Source organism: Falco naumanni, chromosome 4 (assembly GCF_017639655.2).
Source record: "Falco naumanni isolate bFalNau1 chromosome 4, bFalNau1.pat, whole genome shotgun sequence".
Lineage (NCBI taxonomy): Eukaryota > Metazoa > Chordata > Aves > Falconiformes > Falconidae > Falco > Falco naumanni.
Window position 1 is genome coordinate 105,702,006 of NC_054057.1, and position 23,950 is coordinate 105,725,955.

The window sequence follows — 23,950 nt, forward strand, 5'->3', positions numbered from 1 at the left end:
CCTCATACGCCTGCACTATCTGCCCCCTCTCCACTGTGTTTAACTGGTGGACATTAGGTAGGATGTCCCTTGTCTAAGACATAACTGTTGCCCCAACTGTGGGAATACTGTGGCTGCAGAGAGGCGTGAGCACCCTCACTGCAGTTGGAAAATGTTGACGACCCGTTTGCAGCAAGCTCGAGGCCTCCCGCTCCACTCCTGGCCCCACCAGTGCTTCCCTTTGGCTGGTTACCTGTGGCTCAATGAAGCGCTGATCCAAGTGCAGCGCCACGAAGTCCTGCATGGCGTTGGTGATCTTATCTCCCCGCAGACACCGAAGAACCAACAGCTTCTGGAAGGCATCAAGCTCAGCTTCCCACTTCCCAGGGAGGGGCTCTCTGCAAAGCAATTAGGTGCATTCTGGGGGCACGTGGCAGATCCTGAAGCTCCCCAGGAAGCACCCAAGGCACCTGCAGGCAGCCACTGGGCTTTCAGAAGGGACAAGGACCTTCCAGTCACTTGGCTGAGGTTGTTGCCTGTGGCTTTGAAATCTTCAGCAGGCAAACCAGAGCTGCTTCCTCTGGGGAAGCGCCAAATACTGCTGGGCTAAGGCATTGTGGAGCTTTGCCTTGGGCAAGCAACATGGGCAGGCAAGGGCTACCCTTGAGGAGACAAGGCAATGCCTCGTCCTCTCCCTTGCATGGCACTGTGGCTAGATCAGCTCCTCTTGCTTTCCCAGGGATGCCATTAGCTTCCAGGTGCAGTACAGACAAGCTGACAGAGTGGGGACACTTACCTGTGAGGCTTGGGGCTGTCAAAAATGGCCCTGAATGCTACAAGGTTGGCTGCAAAATCATTGGCAAAGCCAGAGAAGTTCTTCAGGCTACTCAAGGCCAGGATGTCTCCCCAAGCTCTCTCATACAGCCAAGCCGGAGCTGGGTTCTCCCTGGTCTCCTTTATGGTCCCTCCTGACAGCAGGTACTGCCACTCGTCCTGGGAACAAGACAGGACATGGTCATGGATTACAGCCTACCTAAGGCATGCGGATTTGTGCCATATCCAACTAAAATGCTGTAGTGCCTCTCCTGCTAGGTGTGTGTGTCAAGGAGTAAGTGAACTGGAGGGTCTGGTGAGATCTACACCGCTGTTCAGCTGCCACTAGCATTTCTATGTCTTCTGATCCCTGCCTGCTCCCTCCAAACTCGCTAAACTTTGCAGCAGCGTAGCAGCAAACTGGCAGAAGCTGTAGATAATTCAGGCTATGCAGCTCTCCATATAGACACAGGGAAATGTTTGAGATCTGAGTGAAGAGGGAGGCCCCAGGTTTGCCCACCAGCCTGCCAAGCCTGCCCTCAGCCCCAGGGAACAAGGCTCCTTTTCCACCCTGGCACACTATTCCAGGGGGCTGAACAGGCTGGTCTTGAGTTGCCCTGACATATCCCATCAAAGAACCAAGGTGACTTGCTCACCATATCGATCTGCCCATCATTCATCAAAATCCGGACACAAACCAGGAAGGCAAACATGAGCTTGTGCTTCTCAAAGAGGCTACGGCACACATTGCTGTAGAGACTGAAGGTGATGTAGTTGTTGATGTTCGTGATCCGGTCCTTCAGGGTGTCTGAAAAAAAGGCAACAACCAGACGAGGGTGGAGAGTGCTCTCCACGGCAGCTGTGGGTCCTGGTCACAGGGGTGCACCCGCACCCTGCTCAGGAAGAACAGACGCCGCTGTCAAATGCAGCCTTGGCACAGAAACCCCTGGGAAAGCACAAGGCTGCGAGACAGCACAGGGCAGAAAATGCTGCCCCAGCGCTGGGAGCGAGTCCCCACTGCACCATGGCAGCCCGCATGGGCCCTGCCACCCACCACCCCGGCTAAGGTGCTATTGGGCGGGGAAGGCTGCCAGGACCTGTGTGGAGGCAGCTCTGTGACAAGCCGGGCCACCCCACTACCAGGATGGCATGTGCCTGGGCGCTGCGCTGCCATCCCTCCCACCCGGTCAGGCAGGGCAGCGGAGAAGCCGTGGGGAAGAGAACGGAGGCCAGGCTGCGACCTTCTGTGTGGACACAACTAGGGGCAGCTCTGGACCACGCTGAGAGCCAATGCAAGTGGCCACATGTGCCTTGACTGTGCAGGTGTCCTAGCTTCTGCTGCCGCTAGACCAGGAATGTGGGGTGAGGAAAAAGATGGGAGGGGGCTGTTCTGGGCAGGTACCTGCTCTCTCGGAGTCACTGATCCCCATTAGGAAGATGCTGAGGAACCACTCAAGTGAGTACTGGTACATGGGGTCCACATTGGACAGGTCTGAGACACAGAAGTAGAGGATCTGCGAACGGACAGCCACAGGCACATACTGCAGGCGGGTGATGTTGATGTCTCTCTCTGTCTGCTCTGCCACCGTCACCTTGGCCTGGAGGACAGAAGAGGTGTTATGGTTAGTGCAGTGCTGGCAGAGGATGCACAGCTGTAGGGGGAGAGCACCTCCACCTCTGACCTGGATCTCTCCTGCCTTGAGCTTGGATGCCTCCAGCACTTTGATGAGCTCCAAGTCATCTACAGGGTTTCCTTCAGAAGTACTGAGCTGATACAGGATCTGGTCTTCTATCTCCTTCAGCTCCTGAAGCATCTTGTCATTGCTAACAATTAGCTGCTTTCTAGCTTCTTCTAAGTCAGGCCGCTCTGCAGCCACCACTTCTCCCAGCAGTTGGTCTTCCAAGCCACTACAACAAAAGCCATGGAGATAAGGGCGGGGACAACAGGCCCAAAGATTTGAGGACTGTGAGGAATGAGGCTGAGCAGCACTGGCAGCTAATGGGGTAAGCAGGTACCTGGGTGAGAGGGTGAAGTTGATGACTGTGAGTTTCGTGAAGACCTCAGGGCTGTAGTGAGGGTTGGGCAGGTTGGTGGTCATGTACATCTTGAAACCCTCATGGTAGGGGATCACCGTATCCCCCAGCTTCAGCACAGTGTTGCCTTGCTCTTTGTAGGTCTGTACCCGCAAGGGACAAATACAAGAAGGCTGGGACGGCTACCTTTTGTGAGGAAAGACACCCTGCTGCGCCCTGGGCTCTGCCGTGAGGGCAGAGTCTCAAGTGTCTCTGGACAGAGGAACTCACAGCTGCCTGGCAGACCCAAAGGCCTGAACCTGGACAGAGCAGCTGTATTCCATGGCCCTGCCTCCCAGGCAAAGACACCTGCTGGCAGGAGACTGGGGCACGCAGGAGGCTGCCAGCATGTTGGAGCCCCGACCAAGATGAGCACAGAACAGGCAGCATCCCCCGAGAGACCTACAAAGCCACTAGACCCCACTGCACCCTGGTCAGATGCCCCCTTACAGCCCAACCAGGTACCCACTGCTCCTCCTTGCCAAGGCAAGACATAGGACCTGTTTCAGCAGGACAGGCTCGAGGGCTGGATCCAGCTCCTCGCTGACATTCTCCAGCAAGAAGGGCTTCCCAAAGGTAATGGCATTTTCCAGACTGCAGAGGAAGTCCCGGTCACTCAGTTTGGCCACCTCCAAGCCGTTCACTTTCTCCTGAAAGGCAGCAGAGGAGGGCAGGATCTCTGCAGTGTCCTGCCCACCTTCACATGCAGCTCTGGGGCATAGCACACCTCTTACTGGGCTGACTTAGCTCCCTGGCGCAGCAGAAATAATACCTTCTCTTGCTTGGCTAGTTTTTGGCTATTTTGGCAAGTTTAGTCTATGTCACCAGGCACTAGAGACAGCTCAGTGAGGCAGCAGGAAAGGGAGGTGAACAGAGAGAACCTCCTTCAAACTTCCATAGCCCTGGTGGAGCCCCACACTGGTAACTGAGAGCTCATTTGCTTGCAAACTGAGAGCATGTGGGTGGGAAAAGCCCTGGGGGAGCAAAACAGGAGCAGCTGCCTGAGCCTCCCACCTGACCCTTTAAAAAAGGCAGTGGGTGCCTCCCCGGAGGGAGGAGGTGGTGGTCTGTGTTCTTAGTGCTCTGGCAGCTCCCTACCCAGGTAATGCTACCGTGGATCTCTTCTGCCCTGGCCACCCTAAAGGCTGTTAGGGGGGATGCTAGTGTTTGGTGTGGTGAAGGATGCAAGGCCCCTAGGACACTAGTGGAGAACCAGCGTGGGAACCTGATGCCTTGCTTACAGTAGGGCTCCTCCTGTCCTGTGCTGATCTCCCTAAGCAGGGAAATCCAGCTGGGCTGGATACAGATGTGGAGCCTGTCTGGTGCTGGGGAGGCCGGGCTAGGACAGCGCGGGGGTCTTCCAGCTCTAGAGTCTAAATCCTGAGGCTGCTCTGTGCAGCTCCTAACAGAAAGCTGCTTCACCTACCCTGGCAGACCTAGCTCTACCCCACACAACTCTTACCAGGTTCTTGATCCACTTGTTTGCTTGTCCTTGGGGATCTATGTAGTGAGTCCAGCGCTGCGAAAATTGTGTTATTACCCCGTTCTCCACAGACAAGGTGTCATTGGGTAAACCAGCAATCTAATGGGATAGAAAAAGCTGTTGGGAACACCCGGTAGCACAACACAGCTGACCAGAGAGAAGCCCTTGCTGCCCTGGTCCCTGTGTGTGGATAGGGATGGTGGTGAGGGTACCTCCCTCCAACAGCAGCTGAGCCCAGAGCTGCAGCTCTGCCTCGAGTGGCTGAGCCATGGGACAGAGCTGTGCTGGCACAGTTAGGCTTGGCCAGGCTAAGGCCAGGGCTTTGCTCTAAGCCTGTGGCTTGTAAAGGGGAAGCCTTATGGGTTAAGGCTGATGCCCTCAGAGCCGTGGCCCTGGATGCTGCTGGGTCCTCTCCTGCTCATGCCACAAGGAGTCCTGGCAGCAACTCCTGTTCTCGCAGTGTGGATGCGTTTGGTCATCATTGAGCTGTTTGGTTCAGGGTTTGTCCTTTGGTACATGTGGTCCCAGTGAGTGGTGAGCCAAGTGTTTTAGCCTTTGCTTGAGGCACATTCAGCCTGAAGCGTTAGGTTTTTCTGCAACTTGCCTGCCAGGAGCGGATTTCCATGGGGTCTCCAAGGGTGCTGATAAGGTTTGGCTCCTTGGTGTGAGGAATGTTGTTCTCTGACAGCTGCCTCAGCCACTCGTTGCATAGTGCTACACGGTAGTGTCCCTGCCGAGAGAAGCACCATCATAGCTTTTCCTAGTTGCAGCTAGTCTGCTGCGAGCATCTAATCCTCCGCTTTCTAATTCAAATGGGATCCTGTGCAGACTCTGGCACAAATGGAGAGAGATTCAGAAGGGTCTTGCGCCCTTCTGCCCTGTTCTTTTCTCCCAGTGGATCTGGCCAGCAACAGCAAGAAGCCAGGAGAGCGGAGCAGCTAACTGAGCCCCTTGCAGGGAACACTGAACACTTACTGTAAAAGGGCCCAGGTACACCACAAAGCCAGCGGCAACCAGCATGTCCCCAGGGATGTTGTTGATCTTGTAATCCAGGTTCTCTACAGCGTCCTGCCAACGCACCTTCTCATCAGCCAGGCTGTTTATGAGCTGTGGGATAAGTTGTACACAAGAGCTGCTGTGTGGTCTAACCTTGTGTCCTGGACCTGGTCTCTGGGTAATACCGCAGGTAACTTTGGTGATCAGAGGTTGCAGGGTGGCCCTTGCCGTATCCTGAATTCTGTCCCCAGCTTTGAGCACTTAATCCTGGGATTAGTGGGCTGCTCTCAGCTGTCCTGGGGACCCATTGCTGGCTGCAGAAGCTGTGCGCAGGACAGCAGCTTTTCACGCCAGTGCCTGGCTAGTTTAGCTTCCCCAGCCCTGTTGTGATGCTGAGATCTGGCCAGGCAGCTTCAACTGAGGATTGCCATGAGTTGCAGGCACATAGATGTTTTCATCATTGTGCTGCCTGACCTGAAATCAGGTTGTCTCATGTAAGCAGGGAGAACCCAGCTCTGTCTCTTACCATATCGGCACGGCCCAGTCTCTGCTGGCACTGTTCGCACTTCATCTCCAGTTCCTCCTTCTTGGCTATGCAGATCTTGTACTTGGCTTGCAGCATGGCAATGCGACCTTCAGCCTCTCTCAGGCATTTCTTGGCTTCCTCAAGGACCTGCTGAGTGGCACGCAGGTCCTCTTCTGCCTCCTGCCAGGCTCGCTGGGGAGATGCACAAGGAAAAAGTGGGTATGTGGGGTAGGTGGCCAGACTCTTCCCCAAAAAGACACAGACCTTGGAGCAAGAGTTGTTTTTCCATAAAAGCACTAGGTGATACTGAGATCCGTCCCAGTATGACAAAGGTTGACCTGCCTAACTCCAGGGGGATGTTCTGCAAGCCCAGGAATAAAAGTAAGGGTGAAGAGGGCATTTCTGCATAACTCCAAAAAGCCAGGAGCCTTCTGGCTTTTCAAGATGTGGCCCACTGGTGAACAGGAGGAAAAGTTCCTCTGCTTGTCCCAAAACAATAGTAAGTAAATAGCCTGGCTTGGTGAGGATTCAGGTTGAAACACTAGTGAGATGTGGGAATGCTTCTCCAAGTACAGTTTCTGCTGAGCCAGGAACTCAGCATAAAGAACAAGGTATCACTTCTGGCCCAGCATATTCTAGGCTGATTTCTACTAATTTATTATGTTAATGGGTTTTGAGGCTTTGGCTTTGCTAAGGCTTGGTCTGAACATTGTCCTGACCTGCAGACATGCACCTCCTGCAGAAGGGGGCTGCTAGTACTGTGTTCCCTAACACCTACAGCAACTGGGTTACGCTGCTTCTTACCCGCTTGGGCTCCACAGCCTTGGCTGCAAAGTGGTACTTGTGCATGGCATGCACCCACTGGCAGATGGAGGTGCAAGCTTTTGAGACCTTGGCAATGGCAGGTGGCTGAAACTCCTCACTGTCAATGTAGGGCTGGATGGCCTTGATCACAGTGTCTGAAATATTGTCCTGCAAGGAACGGTAGGACAAAGGAGTTTGGTAATGAGGGTGCTAGAGATTTGACTGAGGAGGGTCTCAAAGGGCTTCCCCAGTGGCTGCAGCCTGGCCCAGGATCTGGCTGGGTGGTTAAGGCGTTGCACTGGAGCAAGACAGATCAAATTGCTGCGTGTTGAGGCCTGGGAGGCATGGGTGTGGGACTGGGTATGGGACCCTTCCCATACCACTGCCATCCAGCCCACATTCCATCCACATGGAAAGGGCAGAGGGGCAAGACCTGTACACCTGCGTGCCATCGCTCAAGGCAATGAAGTGTAGCCAGCTGACACGAGGGCTTCCAGGCCAAACATGTCCTTATCCTCTGTGTTGCTGAAGAGTGTTGCCCACAAGGAGCTTTAGGCTTCATTGCTGTGAGAAGGATCTCTGTGAGGCAATACCTGATCCCTGTTTGCAGCCTCCCTCTGCCACCACTTACCTTATCAAACTTAAACAAGCTGTCCAAGAACTTCCCTGGGTCCTGGAGAAGGCTTCTGCCTGGCTCCCAGTAGTCATCCACCTTGGAGCCTAGCTTTTCTCCTGCCACCCTCTTGGGCTTGATTCCTTTCATAATGCAGACTGCTTCAATCACCATCTTCACACTGAGGGGAGGCCGCTGCATTGCACGTACCTTCAAAACCCAAATGGAGACAGTGGGTTGGCCTGGTTCTCGGTGAGATGGGGTGCTCCTCCCTCAGCTGGCTCAGGGGAGACTGGGATCACAGGCAGGACATTTAGAGGATGCAATGCACAGGCAGGAAGGACAGAGGTATTTGAAGGGAAACCTGGTTATCAGAAAGGGCATGGACCAAACTAGGTAGGCTGAAAAAGCCTGCTCTGACAGGCTGAAGATGTCTTAGCAAAGGAGCTAGATTTGTATGGCCCTGGGGAGGAGGTTGTATGGAAATGGGGTATGGGCAGGCTTTTTCCCTTGCTCTGTGGGCTCTCATTTGTCTTGTACCCTACTGTAGCAGTGCTACACCCCATGAGCCGGGCTGCAGCTCTTGTGGAGGGACTGCTTGAGTGTTTCCTCAAGCAGGCAGCTAGGGGTGCTGCTGCAGCACCCTTGAGATGGCTGTGGGTGTCAGGACCCTTAAGGATGTCTCCTGCTTTTTCCCTTCTGGTGCTGACTGTCCTTGCCACGTTCAGCCAGAGACACTCCCAGACTTTCCCACTGGACACAGTCAACAGAGGAGCACAATTTATGGTGACACTGAGGCTGATCTACCCTCATGCAGACAGCCTCTGTGAGAAGGACTTTGACTGCCCTCAGACAAAGCAGTTCCTTGAGTTGTTCTGCAGTGCAGTGAATGAGCGCTGAGCTCGGCTAAGGTGGAGGCTTATGATGCCTTGCTGGCTGCAGGCAAGCCCATCCAGGACGGAGAAGCCCTTAGGCGGGCATTGCAGATGTGTTGTCGGGTCCCACAGATCCTAAGCATGATACTGGAGGATGAGGGTCCCTCTCTGGAGGCCCTGCAGCAGGAGGTGAAGGACTATCGTGACCGTCAGCTCTGGTGGCACAGCAAGCTGCAGGCTTGGACAGCCAAACTGTGGCAGCAGCTGAGGTATTCAGAAGAGCAGGAGCAAGTGGTGAAGCAGGACTTAAGGAAGGCTCATATGGACCTAGAAGCAGTGAGGATCAGCTGAGACAGGTGGTGGAAGAGCTGGAGAAGCAGGTGTCAGCTTCCTCCAAGGGACTGCTGATGGAGCTGCCCTGCACAAAGGGAGTAGGTCAAAGGGATGCTCGCTCCCTGCCACAGAAGTGGTGTCCTCTTTTGGTTGGGCTGGGTCATTAATACTGGACTGGGAGAGAACTCTGGCGGTCCTGGCTCCAGTGACAGGTTACCTGGGACATGGCCCAGCAGCTGAACTCAAAAGATGCAGGGAGCTCATTTCTTAAATGAAGAGTTGCCCAAAGCTGGTGGGTGGGTTAAATGACGTCTAAGAAATCGATGCATCTTGTGTGCTGGCACTGGAAGCCTTGTATAGACAGGAGACTTTTCATGCCAATTCTACAAGAGGATGGGTGCTGGGGGCTAGAGGACTGATTCCTTCTGGGGAAAGGAGTTTTGTATCTTTTGTGGGGAATAAAAAGGTCTGTCATTCACAACTGTAGAGCAATAAGCCTGCCCCTGTGTGGTGAAGTCCTGTACTTGCCGAGTTTGCTTTCTTAGCTGTGGGCTGTGATACTTGCCAGGCTCAGAACTGCCCTCCTTTCTCCGACTATACTATTCCAAGCCAGTACTCCTTGAAGTCAGCCCACCAGCTGTTGCCTGTTCTCTGCCTGTTGTGGATCCCCTTTCAAAAGAACCTGCTGGTTCAGACAGTGGGCTGCTAGATCTGTCCCTGTGCTGTGCGGTCAGTACTCATGGCTGCATTGTGGTACTGCCTGTTTTCTACTCCCATGGACAGGCACTGTGGGGTGAGACCTCTTTGATAACCTCTCCGGCACAAGTTGGAAACAACATGTAGAAACACCCAGGAGCCAGTTGCTGCCTCTGCCCTTCAAAGCTCTTTGCTTCTGAAGGACTGAAGCTGAGAAGCTGCGTGGGCAGCTGCCCAGACTGTGAGCCCAGGGGGATGGATGGAGATACTGGAAAAGGCTGGGTATGTTGCAAGCCTGTAGAAGGGGAATTGCTGCAAAGTGAGAGGTTGTCCAAGACCAGACCCAGCTCTGCCACCCTCCCCCTCAACCCAGTTACCTCTGTAACATCGCTTTTGTTGAGGTTCCTCAGGCTGGCGAGAGCAGCGTCCAGAGCTGGGAGGGCTTCAGCCAAGTCCTTCTGAGCATCATCTGCAATGGCTTGGGCTGTCTGAGCTTTCACTTTGGCTTTCATCTCCTCAGCCTGCACAGCACTTCTTGTCTCTTCAGCCACAGCTGTGTCTACCTGCAGCAAAGAGAGCCTCAGAAGCATGCTGGAGTCGAAGCACCCCTTTGGCTTGGCTGAGCACTGCTAGGTAAATATTACAACTGCCTTGGCAGGTCATGTGTTTTCTTCCAGCAGAGACATGCTGGGGCCTAACTGCTGGAGTGGATTCCCTTCATGTGTTATACCAGCAGGAGGCTTTTGTCAGCCTGTAGAGATCATCCACAAGCCCTGGCTGTGTCTGGAATGGTGTTAGTCCTGCAGGAATTAGCTGCTCTAGCCCTTTTCCCTATTGGCACAGGGAGAGGATGCCCAGAGATGGAAATCCATAAGGAGATGGAGGAATAAGAAGATATGCTGATGGTTTTGTTTCTAAAACTGTTGGTTTTGCCTAACTCCAGGGTTAAAACACTACTAGAAGGTGTAAAGGGAATGTGGTATATAGCCAAATCTTTATCTGCTATGTACAGACTCCTTCCTCTTTGCTTGCAGAGCTGTATGTTACTGCCTCTGCTGTTCCCTCTGTCTCAGTCTGGCCATCCCACAGTAGATGGGCAGGAAGGGACACAATGAAGAAGGAAGGTAGTGACAACCAACACAGGACAGTTCCCTCTTCTGCAATGGCATGAGTGACTGTGTGGTGATCCCTGAGGTTTGGGCTAGCAGGGGCAGGCTGCAGCTGGATCAACTCACTGGGAATGGGACGTGGGGGAATGATTCCTTTCATCAACAACAGTCTGGGCTTAAGAGCTGCTCGGGCCACCCGATGATTGTGTAGTACTGATGCTAGTTCATGCTTGCAAGGATCTAAACCAGTGAGAAAAGGGAGCTGGTAGCTTGCCTGACTGATCCCTGGGTTGTGGTTTCAGATAGAAGCGTGTGAGCCATCACTTCTGCTAGCAACTGGCTGGTCGGTTGTGACTAGCCCCCACCAACACCAGGGACCCCAGCAGAAGGCCATTCTTGCTGGCAGTGCTGCTCTGCATAAATACCTGCTGTGTTAATCGGAGACCTTCTTACTGCTACATCAAGCAGGTTTTGTACAGTCCCCGCACGGCCTCCCTGAGCTGTGCCCAGTCTGAGCAGTCAGACTTGCAAAGTGCAAGTTGTACCTGCAGTTGCTCCATGGTTGCCAGTGTGTCCTTGGCTGCTTGTGCCAGGAGAGGGCGGGCAGACTCCAGCTCCTCCTGCATCCCTGCTACATCCTCTGCTGTTTGCAGGAGCTGTGGGAGCAGAGCAGAGCAAGAGGACAGACAGCAGCCACGGAAAGCCCCAGGAAAGGGCTGCGCTGCCCTGATAGGTGCTCCCTGCGCAGTGTCAGGCTGTACAAACCAGCTCTTGCCCTGGCCCCTGTTTAAGCAACCATCTGGCATTGGGTGTGCTTATAGACAGTAGTACCTAATGGTAATGCCTGCACACAATGGGCATTACTACATAAGCTCGTGGCAATCAGTCAGCAGAACAACGTTGCTGTTACAGGGTTTTCAAGTAAAAGGCTAATAAGGAACATCCTGAGAGATGATGAGCTACAGGAAAGGTCTGTGGTCCTCAAAGACTGGGGACCATTATTCTTTTCAAGCTGTTACAGTCTCAGACCTTCAGAAAGACTGGCCCTGGCAGAAGTCATAGTTTTCATTTGCTTTAGCAAGAGTTTTCTCCTGTTACACAGGAGATGTGTAGGGCATCTCACTGTATCTCTGCAGCTACAAATACACTGCTCAGAGCAGATAAGGGGGGCCCAAAGCTCTCCTGGGTGTGAGGGACAAACCTTGTCCAGGCCACTTCTCATCCTGTTCTTGGCTGTCTCTAGTTCCTGTTTCTTCTTTCCAATCAGGGAACTGAAGACGCTGAGGAACTCAAGGTAGCTCTTGGGAGTGACATAGTTGTGTCTGGCCAGCTCTGCTAGGTACCTTTGGCACTTCTTTGCCACACTCTGATGGATTTCTACACATACTTCAACCTACAAGGAGAAAGGACAGAAACAATCTTACTCGTTACTGAACATGTAGGTAAGTCTATGTGATGCCCATAGAGAGCACAAAAGGCTTACAAAGAGCCTAAGTATACAGTCACAGCACTGTTTATATATGCATGTGGGCTTCAGTGCCACAGAGAGGGTGACAAATGGACATGCTCATTTCAAGGCATACAAAGGCTAACCAGTTCTGTATTTGAATGATCCTGCCATTAAATGTTTCTGCTACAGTGTAGGACCTTTCTGCAGGTATGCCCTGCATCCATTGCTTACGTGCATCTAGAGACATGGCATGTTGAGCATACAGGAGCTGTGTTTTGTGTGTTGAGTGTGGCACCTACCATCCCATTGACATCTTCAGTACGGGCACCAAGATGTGGGATCTCGTGCAAGAAGGAGAAGGCAACGCACTGCAGGGCTTCAGCAGGCCACTCATTAAACCAGTTAATGGTGCAGCAGTTCACAAGGGAGGGGAACTGTCTCAAGCGTGCACGGAAGACTTCTCCAATAGGGCTGAGGGAAAAATGCAGAAAAGAGATGTTACAACTAGCTATAAACAGAGGGATAAAATAGCTTTCCTAGTTCCCTAGAACCCTCCTGAACTCTTAACAGAGTAAGGAGGAGTGGAATATACCCAAGGAAGAAGGTGGGAGTGGAAATGGGGAATGAAAGTTGCGGCAGTGAGCTGCATGTCCTAAGGCACACATCACAACATACTCTGTGGAAGTCCTGGGTATATTCTGGAAATATTAAGATGGTAGTGGGGTGATGTTTTATGAGTCCTTCCCTAGAAAGAACACTTCTCGTATAAGAAATAAATGTGATCTGAATTCTATTTCAAGGTGAATTCAGAGATTGCATCCATCACCCGACCAAAATCACAGCCCCGATGCTTCCACTTGCACTGAGAATGCCCTGTACCTTCTGGCAGCCCTCCTGCAAGCAAGCAAGCTGCCCATGGGCTATGCACTAGATTAATGAGTAAACATGGTGCAACTGAGCCCCAACAAATTCAAGCAAGATATTTTTGTAACAAACAGCTCAATGGTGCATGAGGGAGGAGGAAGCTTATGTTTAATCCTTATCACATACAATCATACTCTTAAAGTTTTCAAATTTCATCTTGAAACCAGCAAAGCATTAAAAAAAAAAAGTATCCAGTCCTATGGGAAGGTGGTATGCAAATGGTATTCCTTCTCCAAAGTCAGGGGCTTGGAAACAAAGGTGCCATGACAAAGTGATGCAAGGCAAAGGACAAGGAGGGAGTAATTAACATTGACAGTACGGAGTCCTACGCCTGAACCATACCTCATGCACAGGACCATGTGGATATTGCTGCGAACTCGTCCTGTGTATGCGGCCATCAAATTGGCCTTGGTGGGCTGCTGCCCTAGATCTCGAACAATGGGCTTCATAGCTGTCATGATCTGTTCTTGATCATCAGGGTTGTAAATGTTGGGAACGTCACCTGAGTTGAGCAGGTTGTTGATATCCTCAAGGAAGGATTCATCTTTAATCTAAGTAGGTGATGGGGATGGGGGGAGGGGAGGAAATAAAGCAGTTTTGTATGTCATAAGACAGTCATGTCTCCACATACCACAGAGATCACTTCTGGATAAATACAGCCCTCTGCCTCTGTTATAAGAAATAATTTCTGTGATCACTCAGCTCCACCAAAGCATACCCTGACCCCTGTCCAGCATTTCCAATTGAACAGCCATCTTCAGCCATTTCAGGGATGAGGCTGTGTGTCTGGGGACAAATATCCTTCTGCCCATTCGCCGTCTCCTTACAGACAAATTGAGCTCAGGGCCTCGCTCCTTGCCTTGCAGTGAATCTGCAAGCAGATCCCAGACACCAGGTTGCTCTGGGTCTTCATTCATCCAGCACAGAGCCCTTCACTATTAGGATAAATCTCATCGATGTGGGAGACAGAGTAATCGTAGGGATGTGTCACAGTTTGTGGGATTATATCCCTCCAGAGCTACACTCACCTCTCCACCTTTGCTAAATCAGAAATACACAGCATCCATCTACTTGCCTAAATGTACCCTCCCATGCTCCTCTTCTCCCACATATGCTTCTCACTGCAGGGAAAAGGATGCAAGAGCAAGCAGCATTTGACAGATGCTCATCTCACTGCTTAGGGCACTGCCAGAAGGGACTTGGTTCCTATGATAATGAAGGCAGTAAAAAAGCCTATGGGGAACATAACTGTGAATTCCAGAAGCTGGCCTTGTCATTAGCAAGTAACAGTTCATAGTAACAAGCCGACATTATCCTGTGGAACCAGCAGGCATAAGGTCCTAAATCTATGGGTATCTTTGAAAAGAAAGAGAATGATGTGACTTAGGACTACTAGTATCAGTGGTCAGTGTAGTGCTTAGCTTCAGGTACCTGGGTCTAAAATCTTTGATCCCACAAAATCCTTGGATGGAGCTGAAAGAGGCTTCCTTGAGCAACAGAAGAATCACCCCAATCACAGCTCCACAGTCCCTCTAGCAACAAATGTACCACTTTTAGTTTCCCGGGGACTTTTTTATAAGATGATGAAGGTGGGCTACTTCAGAAGTACAAGTGGTGCCTTGTTTGTATCAAGCTCCGCAATCCCTTTTAAGGCAATTTATTGAGCTTAGAGATGTGTTTCTGACTCCATTTGAGATTGAGTCCACCAGGCTAATACTCCTGTACCTGTGTGTCTACAAATAGGAACGTCTTGGGTAGACTTTGAAGGCCTGCCTTCATCATGATCTTCCTCACATCATCTCGCCATTCGGTCATGCCGTAGTTTTTGGACAGCTCGATCTGGAAACACTCATAATCTGCCCTAAAGGAAAAAGAAGCCTGTGGAGTTACACTGAACTAAAATCTCCTCTTCTGTCATTCCCGAGTATGTGTTTTGGACTCAGGCAACCCAAACAAGTTGTATTCCTGCAATGAGTCCTGAGCACACACCTGCCCTTGTGCATGTTCGGTCACCAACCCAAGGGCATGTTTTACTCAAGGCAGAGATACCTGAGCTAGCTAGAAACTGGGAGAAGTAACCCAAGCTACTAGCAGGTGAAAGAGTCCAATTTTTCCAGTGTAGATGTCCATGTTAACTGAGCCCTAGCTCTTGAGTGTGAAATCTGAAGTCAGCAACCAGAAAAACATGTAACCAGTAGCAGGAAGGGCAGGAAAAGATTCTCTGGAGGCAGCTCCAGTGGAGCTGTTCCACATCATGCGTATAGGAGTGCGTTACTTACATGTGTGATGCCAATCTGGTGAGAGACTGCCTCCCACTTCCCCCAACACCCAGCAGAAGAGCGTTCCCCGGAGCCTGCCGCAGAATCCGGCTGATTCGGCAGATGTGCTGTATTGCATCCATGAAGAGCACAAGCTTCAGCTCTGGGGTGTTGGTTTGATTGTACTCCTCCAGGTAATCCTCAATTACAATCTTCAGCTGTGGGCAGAAACAGTCAATTGTGGCTACCAGATAAAAGCAATTGTGAGGAAGCGGGCGGTTGCCTGTAAGCACACCTAAGGCTCTAGGAGGGCAGAGCCTGGTGCTCAGCAGGGTCTGGGAGCAGCTGCCTGTGGTGAGGTGAAGGTTCTTCTTACTCCGTGCTCCTATAGGAGCTGCCATTGCACTAGGCTGAATTTAGGTAGGGGTGGTGGCAGCAGCTGCTGGATGGTGATCTTAAACTAATTCAGGCAAGTGCCTAAGGTCTGCTGTTCCCAACAGTGCTGTTTGCCTGGAGAAAGAGCAAGGCATAGTTCAAAATAAAATAGTTTATGGCTGCCTGATCCACACTGTTCCAGGGCCTCCCTCTGGGAGAGCAAGCTTCCTTGCTCTATAGCTGACTGCTGCATGCTGTAGCTAGGATCCTGGTTGGAAAGGGCAAGTGCTGGAAGAAAATACTGCTGGCCATGGACAGGTAGAGAAGCATGTTCCTCTCCCAGTCTAGCCATCACACAGAATAGCTGCAGGAGCAGCATCTCCTGCCTTTTCCAGGGCTCTCTAACAGTAACCTTAGGCCAGAGCATGAGATGAAGCACCAAGGCATCTGGGATTTGGTCCTACCCCCTCAGCAATCTCACTGTGAACCTGGGCAAGCAACATCAGCTGGCATTCATACAGTACTGAGATCCCTGCCTAGATGCCAGAGTCCTATGCGCATCAGTGGACTGTACAGCAGCTCGGTAAGTCTGGCTGCCTCAGCTGTGCTCACCTCAGTGGGGTACAGGCCTACCTACTTTGCAGAAGAGATTGGAAAGCTCAGTTAATTACCAGTCCTTGTCACACAGCTATCACAAGAGGAGAGACGACAGGATAATCATCTGTTTCTGATAATGACTGCAAAACGCACTGCTCATTGCCTTTGCTTAATTATCACTACCAAAGTACTCGCAGTATCTTTTTCAACAGGGAATCTGGCAGTAACATTAATTACTTGTAAAGGTCAATTGTGAAGTCTTTAATAGCAAAAGTAGTATTGTTTGGGAGTAATGTGCCATTTCTTTCCAGCCAATTTAACTTTTCAGTCCCAAGAGCAGCTCATCTGGGAGATTTGGCCTAGCAGGCTGCCCCCAGGATGGCAATGCAGAGACAGCTTGTTCCACCTCAACTTCTCATCACACCAAATGCAGCCAGTATCCATATCTGGGGTAGGATTTCACAGGAGAGCCCTGAGAGGGTTTGTGATTCCAGACACCTTCAACTCAAGCAGCCCCATGGTTACTATTAACTGTTTTGTTTACAGAAGACTTGGAAGATGCAAACATAGTTCACTACATCACGATTCCTAGGGTCCTTACCTTTTCCTGGCTGTCAATGGCTTTGTACCGTTTGATATCGGCATCTGGCTCCATGAAGTCTCCAAACAGAACTGGCTGGGAGGGGACAACCTCATCAAAAGTGCTGCCTAGCTCCTCCATCATACTCTTCATCAGGTTGTCAAACCAAGCCCGGTCCTCCTTGCTGACCAGGCGATCACAGAAGACCCGGCAGCTCTCATGGTACCACAGTCTTAGCAGGTGCAGTTTGTTCTGTTAAGAGATCCCAGCAAAACAGCCCCCATGAGAGAAGCATAGAATTATTAAGAGCCTTGCTGTCAGGAAAGTTGGTTCCTGCACGGCGTGGGGCCAGCTCCACTCCTGCTACAAAGCTGTTGGAGTGGGGAAAGAACTGGGCGGAGGAAACTGCATTCCCTTCTCCTTCTCAAAATCAACTCTTGTCAAAACATCTGCTTTGCAGGGAGCTCATTACAGCTTTGGCTAATCCCCCTTCTATTTGTCCATATGTCAGGCTTTCTTTGAGAGATTTTAATTTCATGTTGTTTGTCCTTATCTTTCCCCCAGTTTGATTTAATTTTTACTGTTTTCAGAAGTTCTTGCCTCTTTTTGGAAAGATCCTATTATTCCAGTGTAGCACAGAACCAGGGTCCCAAGTATTTCTTGTGATAAGACAATGTCTACCAGCTAGACCGGAGCCAGAGCAAGGTCCTCAGGAGAGCTGAAGGGGCAGAAGCCTCCATTGCTACAAGCTGGTAACAGGAAAACACTTCTGCTCCTGTGTGGCCTCCTGTCTGGTCCCCTATGGCTCCATCCAGCTCTGAATGGCCAGGCTGTGTATACTGGCTCCCTGTGCTTGCTTCCACGCCAAGGCAGGGCTGGGGTGGCGTGACAGGTCTGTTCACTACTGGTACTAGGCAATATAGCCAAAGGGAAGATCACCACGTTCGTTGAACAGTACCAAAACGCAGCTTCAACAAGAAATCGAGGCCTGTTTGCAGGCCTGTCAATGAGACCCTTAACTGGAACATTTCTGGTCTTCCCCCGAGTGGCATGGCTGTGTTGATGGAAGGACTCACCTCAACCTTGCTGGGCTCAGCCATGAGCATGCCCTGGAACACCTTGGAGAGGTCTCTCAGGTTGAAGGTGTAATGTGACTTCGCTGGTGTGGGCAGCAGCTGGGATGTGATGGTCAAATACAAGCGGATACTGGCATCAACCAAGGGCTCGTTTAAGTCTTTAACTGCAAATGCTCCTGCTGTAGAGACAGAGGAAGGTGGAGAGGATGTCAAGGTGGTGACTCTGGGTTGAGAAGGTCCTAGCAGTGCAGACAGGTGGCACCGAGTGGCAGAGGTGTTGCTAGGGCTTGGCCAGGAACACACTTTTCTTCTGCTTACTTATGCAGAGACTGTGGGGACCCGACCAAGCACCTGCTCACTGCAGTGGACAGTTTGCCAATGAGTTTCCCAACCCAAAGGAATCAACTTTGGGGAGAGAAGAATGTATCACAACAGTTCTGCAGTGTTAAGACTTCATGCACCCCAAGGAGAGAGGAAACACTGCCAGACAGGTAATTGGTGCCTACTTGAAATATTCCAGACAAGTTTTCCTGCTCCCTCCTTGTACTCCTACAGTAGAGTCTCAGATAGTTTTAAGCTAGAAGGTGTGAGTGCCCTCTTAGCTAAACCACCTCGCAATTCATTTTGCTTAGCATATGCAAAGTCACTGAGGAATAATTTCTTATGCAATAGTCTAGCAAGATTTAAACACAGCTGCCAGTTTTAGAGCATAAAATACGTCCCCCCCCCCCCCCCAATTACTTCCCAAGGAGTGTCTGTAACAAACTTGGAGCCCTGTGACACAGTATTTTGTATGTTTCTGCATTATTTCCAAAATTCTTTTAATTTCTTTTTAAATCACAGCTAGATGCCTCAGTGTGCCCCTAAGCTCATAGTCAGGTACTGATGCTTGTGAATATTGGAAGCACTCAGAAAGCTCTGCTTTGCTTCTCTCATAGCTCACTATTCTCATTCCTTCCTACTGGCAGTTTGCAGATGAGGGCACATTTGCAAAGATGATCCTAAATTCCCACCTTGTCAATTATGAGAGGACTCATTTCACTCCAAATGAACCCTTTTTTCTGGGTGGCTCTAGCACCATGCTTAGATCCACCCTGCTCAGCTGTCCACAGGCAGCAGCAGATGGAGAGTAACAGAAGGCTCTGCTTCCACAGAAGGCTGTTGTCTGGGCAAGTGCCTGTCTGCTGAAAGCACAGGTAAGCTATGCCATGCTGTGCCCATCAGCATGTTCCATTCACAGTCTCTCCCTCTCTCTCTTATCTTTCTGCTCTTACTTACGCACTGGATCTCTGTAACTTCTTTCTCCTAGGAGTCCAGCTAGAAAAAGGCAAAAAACCTGGAGTTACAGATTTACATACTGAGATGAAAGATATCTGTGTCATTCATCACAAACAAAATCCTCTTCGAAAGGCTGAGGCTATAGGATACCTTATGGAACTGTGAGAGCCAGAGTTAAGTCTGCTGATTTGCACCAGCAGTTTGGCCCCGAGTCTAAACAGTGCATGAATTCTCTGTTTGTCAAGATTCAAACAAAACTTTCCCAAAAGCATCTTCAAGCAACTACTGCAAGTTCCAGCTTCCAACACTTTGGTCAGATCATCGCTATTAATTGCTCCCCTTCCAATCTCCATTATCATCAGGTTGACTCGCAGCATGAGGAGGAGGCGGCTGTCTGCAGAACCTACCCATCCAGCTGCCGAGGATGCTGGAGAAGATAATCTTCTTGCTGCTCTCTTCCATCTCAGTGAAGGAGAGGTAGTTGAAATGGCGAGTGAAGCGTGGAGTGACAGCATTCCTTCCCCCTCCAGGAGGTCCCATGGCACAGACAAAATTAATATCTACCAGCTTCTTAAAAGCACCTTGAAGAGTCAAAAAATCACGAATGAATGTGAAGTTGTAGCTAAAAACCCTCACCACAAATCTCCGCAGCAGGTATGCACATCTACCTAACAGGGCCAATTCTGCCAAGAGTACTAGGCAAAGGATCTGCGTCCTACCTATTTGTTTCCTGTCGTACCAGCCTTGGTGGTCCATCCACTGCCGAAGCAGCTCAATAGGTGGCTGAGCACCATATTTCTCCAGCACAGGCATGTTCAAGTCATCAATAAAAAATATGAAATACCGCCCAACTGGAGGCCCGAACACACCCTTCCGCCTGTAAAGACAGAAGCCGTGTAAGGATGCAGGACAACTCCTATTGCAAAGATACTCTTAACTTGATCCCAAAGCAGTTTTTTCTCCAGAGGCTTCCTGGGACAGCAGCTTCACCTATCCTTCCGCTTGACACTCTGTATACCCCTTTATTTGGGCCTTTGCACAGAAAAGATTCAGAGAAATGTTTGAGGCACTGGCTTCTTTCCAAACACAAGTGAAATTTTGCCTACTTATGCACAATGTCAATGAATAAATGCATACGAATAAAAGCAAAGCTTGAGCCCATGAATCTGTTGGAAACTTCAAACCACAGTGGCTGACCAGGGAGGCAAGAGGGAAACTGTTAACCATGGGGAGTAGGATTGGGAGTCAGCAGCCACATTTTCTCCCCTCATCAGTTTCTATAAAAATCCCACACCAGAGTTTGCAAACACCTGTGCTGTGAAATGTAGTATTTCTGGAATAACTAGAATTGGAGCAACTTTTACAGACCCTCACTAATCATCCTCACTTTCTTGCCATTCTATGAAGTCATTACTGGCTCTCATAACCCCAGCTCAGATGTGCTGTGTGTCCTATTTGCTATCCACAGCTGTGTGTCCTATTTGCTATCCACGGCTGTGTGTCTTTGGGGCCTCTTCAGGTCTTGGGATGAAACTAGATGGCCAAGTTGATAGACACACTAAGCGTAGGGATACTGCCTTCTCAAACATAGAAAAGAAACTTGCCTCTTTTCCAGTTTGCTGTCGATGAGATCCTGGGTTTGGTTAGCAGAGGTGCGTGCTGAAAATGTCAGGAAGTGGGTGATGTATCTGAGAGGCAAGTTCTTCAAAAGCTTGTCTGTAATTGTGAGAGTCTTCCCTGTGCCAGTGGGACCAATGCAGAGAACCTAGAAGCATAATCAGCAATGCAGCATAACCATAGGCATACAGTCTGTTTCCCAGCTCCCTGACATTTGCTGGAAGAAATGCAGGTTACTGCTCACTTAGGCATTCAAAGGCCGGGAAAGGACAGGACAGCTGTTCAACAGATCTCTTGGTGTGGAAGGAATCAGACCAGAGAAGTATGAAATGGAACCGTAAGAAATGGGTAAAGAGGGATGGTAATGGGCTATCTAGCAACTGCTGCATTTTGATTGAACAATGGAACGTTGATATTCCTTTGGGGCACTGGCATGGTGTCTGAGGACTGAATGTAGAACTCCTGTCACTTAGGCACAGCTTTTGAGCAGAGAAATACTAATCCATGGGAATGGGAAATAATCTCAAACTAGGTTCTGACTGCAGTGCGAGAGGAAAAGGTGCTCCTGTTGATGAGACCAAGGCTGAAGTGAGGCATCAAAGACAAAGCTGGGCACGTACTGGCTTATGGTTGGTGAGCAACAGCTCCAGCAGATAGGCCATTCGGACTGTGTTCATCGTGGGCACAATAATGTCACAGAAGTTGGTGTCAGGAACCATGGTGAACTTTGCGGTAGAGTCCAGCCACTTCTCCCAGCACACCTGAAAGGTATGGGTGTGTTTAGAGGGAGCAGTTGTAGCTATCCCCTAAGGGAAAAGGAAAACTATTTCTGCTGTGTCTTCCCTCAGATTCTGATGAAGAATTCAGGTTTCCAGCCCCTCTGCCTAGCCTTGCCAGCCTTACCTTTCTATATGGCAATGCTGTGAGTGTCTGATTCATTTTTAGAGATTATTGCCCCAGCAGCAACATACTTGCACTCCCTTCTGAAAACTGGGATCAAAGGGGGATGGAATACTCATGATATTTGGAAGAACTGGAATTCTGTCCTAAGCTGACCCACCCTGTAGGTGCCCCCATGGCAGAGGGCTTAGCTGCGATCCTATCTTCACATTTGGTGCTATTACCCGTGTTGCACTCAGAGGCACATGGAGGTTTTTGTACTTGTATAAGACATGGACGACTTGTGCTAGAATTAAGTCACAAACTAAACTCCCAGGGGCCACCATACAAGTGAGATGGAGGTTTTTGTCAGGGATGTGCTGGAGAACACTGAGAAAATGTGCATTCCTGACCGCCCCATGTGGCCTTCCCACAGAGACAACTCTAGCAGCTTCTGCTAAGCCTCATGTAGGGCTCTTTGTTCTGCTCTGATTTCAGGAAGGGGAAGCATTTTCCTCCTTTTTTTTTCCTTTTTTTCAGCCCAGGGGCTGGTGACTGTCAACCAGATGGGCCTTCCATACCCTACTGCTCTGCTGTCTCCTGTGAAAAGATGGCATATTTGTCTGCTTTGCTCCTCCTCCAGCCTCTACTGCACGCAGCTCTTCTGCTGTTGTGCACTGCTTTCTAACACAGACCTTTCCATCTGAGCTTCTCTCTGTCCTCCTCCAGCTGCCACACTTGTAGAGCCCTCCCACTTTCCTGAGCACTGGCACAGGCACTTGGGTCTGAACTGACCAGCCCTTGGCTCAGACATGAATAATCTACTTTACAAACCCGAGGGCAAGAAACAGCCTTCTTCCTTTAATGAAAAGCTTGATTTCACTTTAAACATTCTCACTTGGTTCCTGTAGGCCTTTCTTATTTGCCCTTGATGAGGAAATCTTACAAGTCCTGCAGGACTGTATTGCTTCCTGGTCCCTCCCCCTAAATTTCCCAGCTTGGAGTTGAAAGTGAAATATTTTACCTCCCTAACGACCTCATCCAGATCATCCTCAGCACTGCTAAGTCCAGCATCGTACAGTTTATAATCATAAACCAGTCCTTCTTCTGGGAAAAGTAGCTGGATCTGTGAGAATAAAGCTGTGGTGAATGTGGCTGCCACTCAGCTGAATTTACAGGAGGATTTGCACTACTGCAAGGAAAATTTTACTAATGGGATGTTGCCCAGGCCAGAGGGCTCAGGTCTCTCTCCCAGATCTTCCAGCTCCAGGGGTCCCTTAAAGTTTGAGGTAGGTGTGGTACACCAGATCCCAAGCAGCAGCCCACCCATGGCATTCAAACAGCTCTGACCCCCATTCCTCCATAATGAGAGAGGATCTACTTTTCCTTTACTCACCTTTTCCTTTGCCATCTTCTCCCTCAGCCACAAGCTGAAGGCCATGCGACCTTGGGAATCTCCAGTAGCACCCACACTCCAGACCAGGGCAAATATAAACCAGGGTTCAATCAGCTCTCCAATACGAGCTGCTTTCTCCTTGGGAATCATCCTAATTCCCTGAGAATCAGAGAAGGGCAGAAGTAAAATTCTCAGATACAGTTAAGATACACAAAATCCAGACTCTTCTTAATATGCTTGTAATTCTATTCAGCTTCTATGTAGCTTTTTCCAGCCAGTTTTTCACAGGCCTTGTTAATGTATTCTGTGGATTAAAACTTGCTATTTCATTGGTGTACTTGAGAGACTCCCCTTGCTGAACTAATATCACTCAACAGGAGCTGGGAGAAGAATTTAGTCTTTGGTTTTAATTTGAAACTTGTCCAGCCTTCTTCAATACTAATTCTCAAAGGACCTGCAATCTGAAGTGCATCACTGCTTAGCTCTGATCTCTGCTTTCCACTCGTTCTCCAATTCCCTCTGCTATAAATATAAGTGAACCTCTTCCCTCCAGCCTGGTAGGCATGGAGCTTATCTTTTGCTCTTTCAGTGGGCAAAGCATAATCCTTCCAGGTTTACCTGTGCTTTGCAGGATGTTGTATTACCTTCTGCCACACAGATGAGCTGTAGCACTACCTTTCTGTACCCACACCTTGTTCTCTCGTGACTAAGCCTCTGCATGACTTAGTGCCCTTAGAAGTTACAGGCACAAGTGATAGAGGTAGCAAAATCCTACCTCAATGGGAACGAAAGGCTGAAACAAACTTTCCAAGAGCATAAGGAGGCTCCTTGTGAGGTTACTGTCCGTTGAGGCAACTATCTCCTTCACAAACCTCCGGACAAAGCCAATGGCCTCCTGTAAGGAAAGGCAGGAACAGCTCAGTGTCACCATCTAACACATGTGACTTTGCTTTTACCTTCTACGGTTCTGCTTTTTCCTTGCCTCCCTGCAGGGTATGTTTAGCAGGGACAGTGTGACTGAGAATGCATCCCAAGTACCACTGTTTTGACTGGAGAGAAGCAAGTCAAACCCCTTGGTTCAGTCTTAAACCAAAGAAACCTCTAGGCCCTGCCTTTTGGTTCTATGCATCTTGTGCCATCACTGCTGTTAAACGGTTTGCTCCCTTCAGAGCCATCCTTTGCAGCTCCAGGTTATTCATTAAAATAGTGGCTTAGGAGCA

General features: G+C 50.1%; 1 protein-coding gene across 1 annotated transcript in view; it reads right to left on the bottom strand.

The window, feature by feature from the left end:
• The window catches only part of DNAH1 (dynein axonemal heavy chain 1), a 68,040-nt gene that overhangs the window by 5,509 nt on the left and 38,581 nt on the right, over positions 1 to 23,950 (bottom strand). Inside the window, exons 38-67 of the mRNA XM_040593388.1 lie at positions 23,506 to 23,625; positions 22,731 to 22,889; positions 22,359 to 22,460; positions 21,076 to 21,216; positions 20,443 to 20,603; positions 19,558 to 19,715; positions 19,246 to 19,419; positions 18,839 to 18,877; positions 17,561 to 17,739; positions 16,506 to 16,736; positions 14,954 to 15,150; positions 14,400 to 14,535; positions 13,017 to 13,225; positions 12,050 to 12,221; positions 11,502 to 11,693; positions 10,846 to 10,956; positions 9,569 to 9,754; positions 7,306 to 7,497; positions 6,675 to 6,842; positions 5,871 to 6,062; positions 5,324 to 5,455; positions 4,953 to 5,078; positions 4,328 to 4,447; positions 3,366 to 3,515; positions 2,809 to 2,969; positions 2,475 to 2,700; positions 2,195 to 2,390; positions 1,449 to 1,600; positions 776 to 972; positions 233 to 377 (exon numbers count right to left, since the gene is read on the bottom strand). Coding sequence (XP_040449322.1) covers positions 233 to 377; positions 776 to 972; positions 1,449 to 1,600; positions 2,195 to 2,390; positions 2,475 to 2,700; positions 2,809 to 2,969; positions 3,366 to 3,515; positions 4,328 to 4,447; positions 4,953 to 5,078; positions 5,324 to 5,455; positions 5,871 to 6,062; positions 6,675 to 6,842; positions 7,306 to 7,497; positions 9,569 to 9,754; positions 10,846 to 10,956; positions 11,502 to 11,693; positions 12,050 to 12,221; positions 13,017 to 13,225; positions 14,400 to 14,535; positions 14,954 to 15,150; positions 16,506 to 16,736; positions 17,561 to 17,739; positions 18,839 to 18,877; positions 19,246 to 19,419; positions 19,558 to 19,715; positions 20,443 to 20,603; positions 21,076 to 21,216; positions 22,359 to 22,460; positions 22,731 to 22,889; positions 23,506 to 23,625 — 4,824 coding nt within the window. The remainder of the gene's footprint in view (positions 1 to 232; positions 378 to 775; positions 973 to 1,448; positions 1,601 to 2,194; positions 2,391 to 2,474; positions 2,701 to 2,808; positions 2,970 to 3,365; positions 3,516 to 4,327; positions 4,448 to 4,952; positions 5,079 to 5,323; positions 5,456 to 5,870; positions 6,063 to 6,674; positions 6,843 to 7,305; positions 7,498 to 9,568; positions 9,755 to 10,845; positions 10,957 to 11,501; positions 11,694 to 12,049; positions 12,222 to 13,016; positions 13,226 to 14,399; positions 14,536 to 14,953; positions 15,151 to 16,505; positions 16,737 to 17,560; positions 17,740 to 18,838; positions 18,878 to 19,245; positions 19,420 to 19,557; positions 19,716 to 20,442; positions 20,604 to 21,075; positions 21,217 to 22,358; positions 22,461 to 22,730; positions 22,890 to 23,505; positions 23,626 to 23,950) is intronic.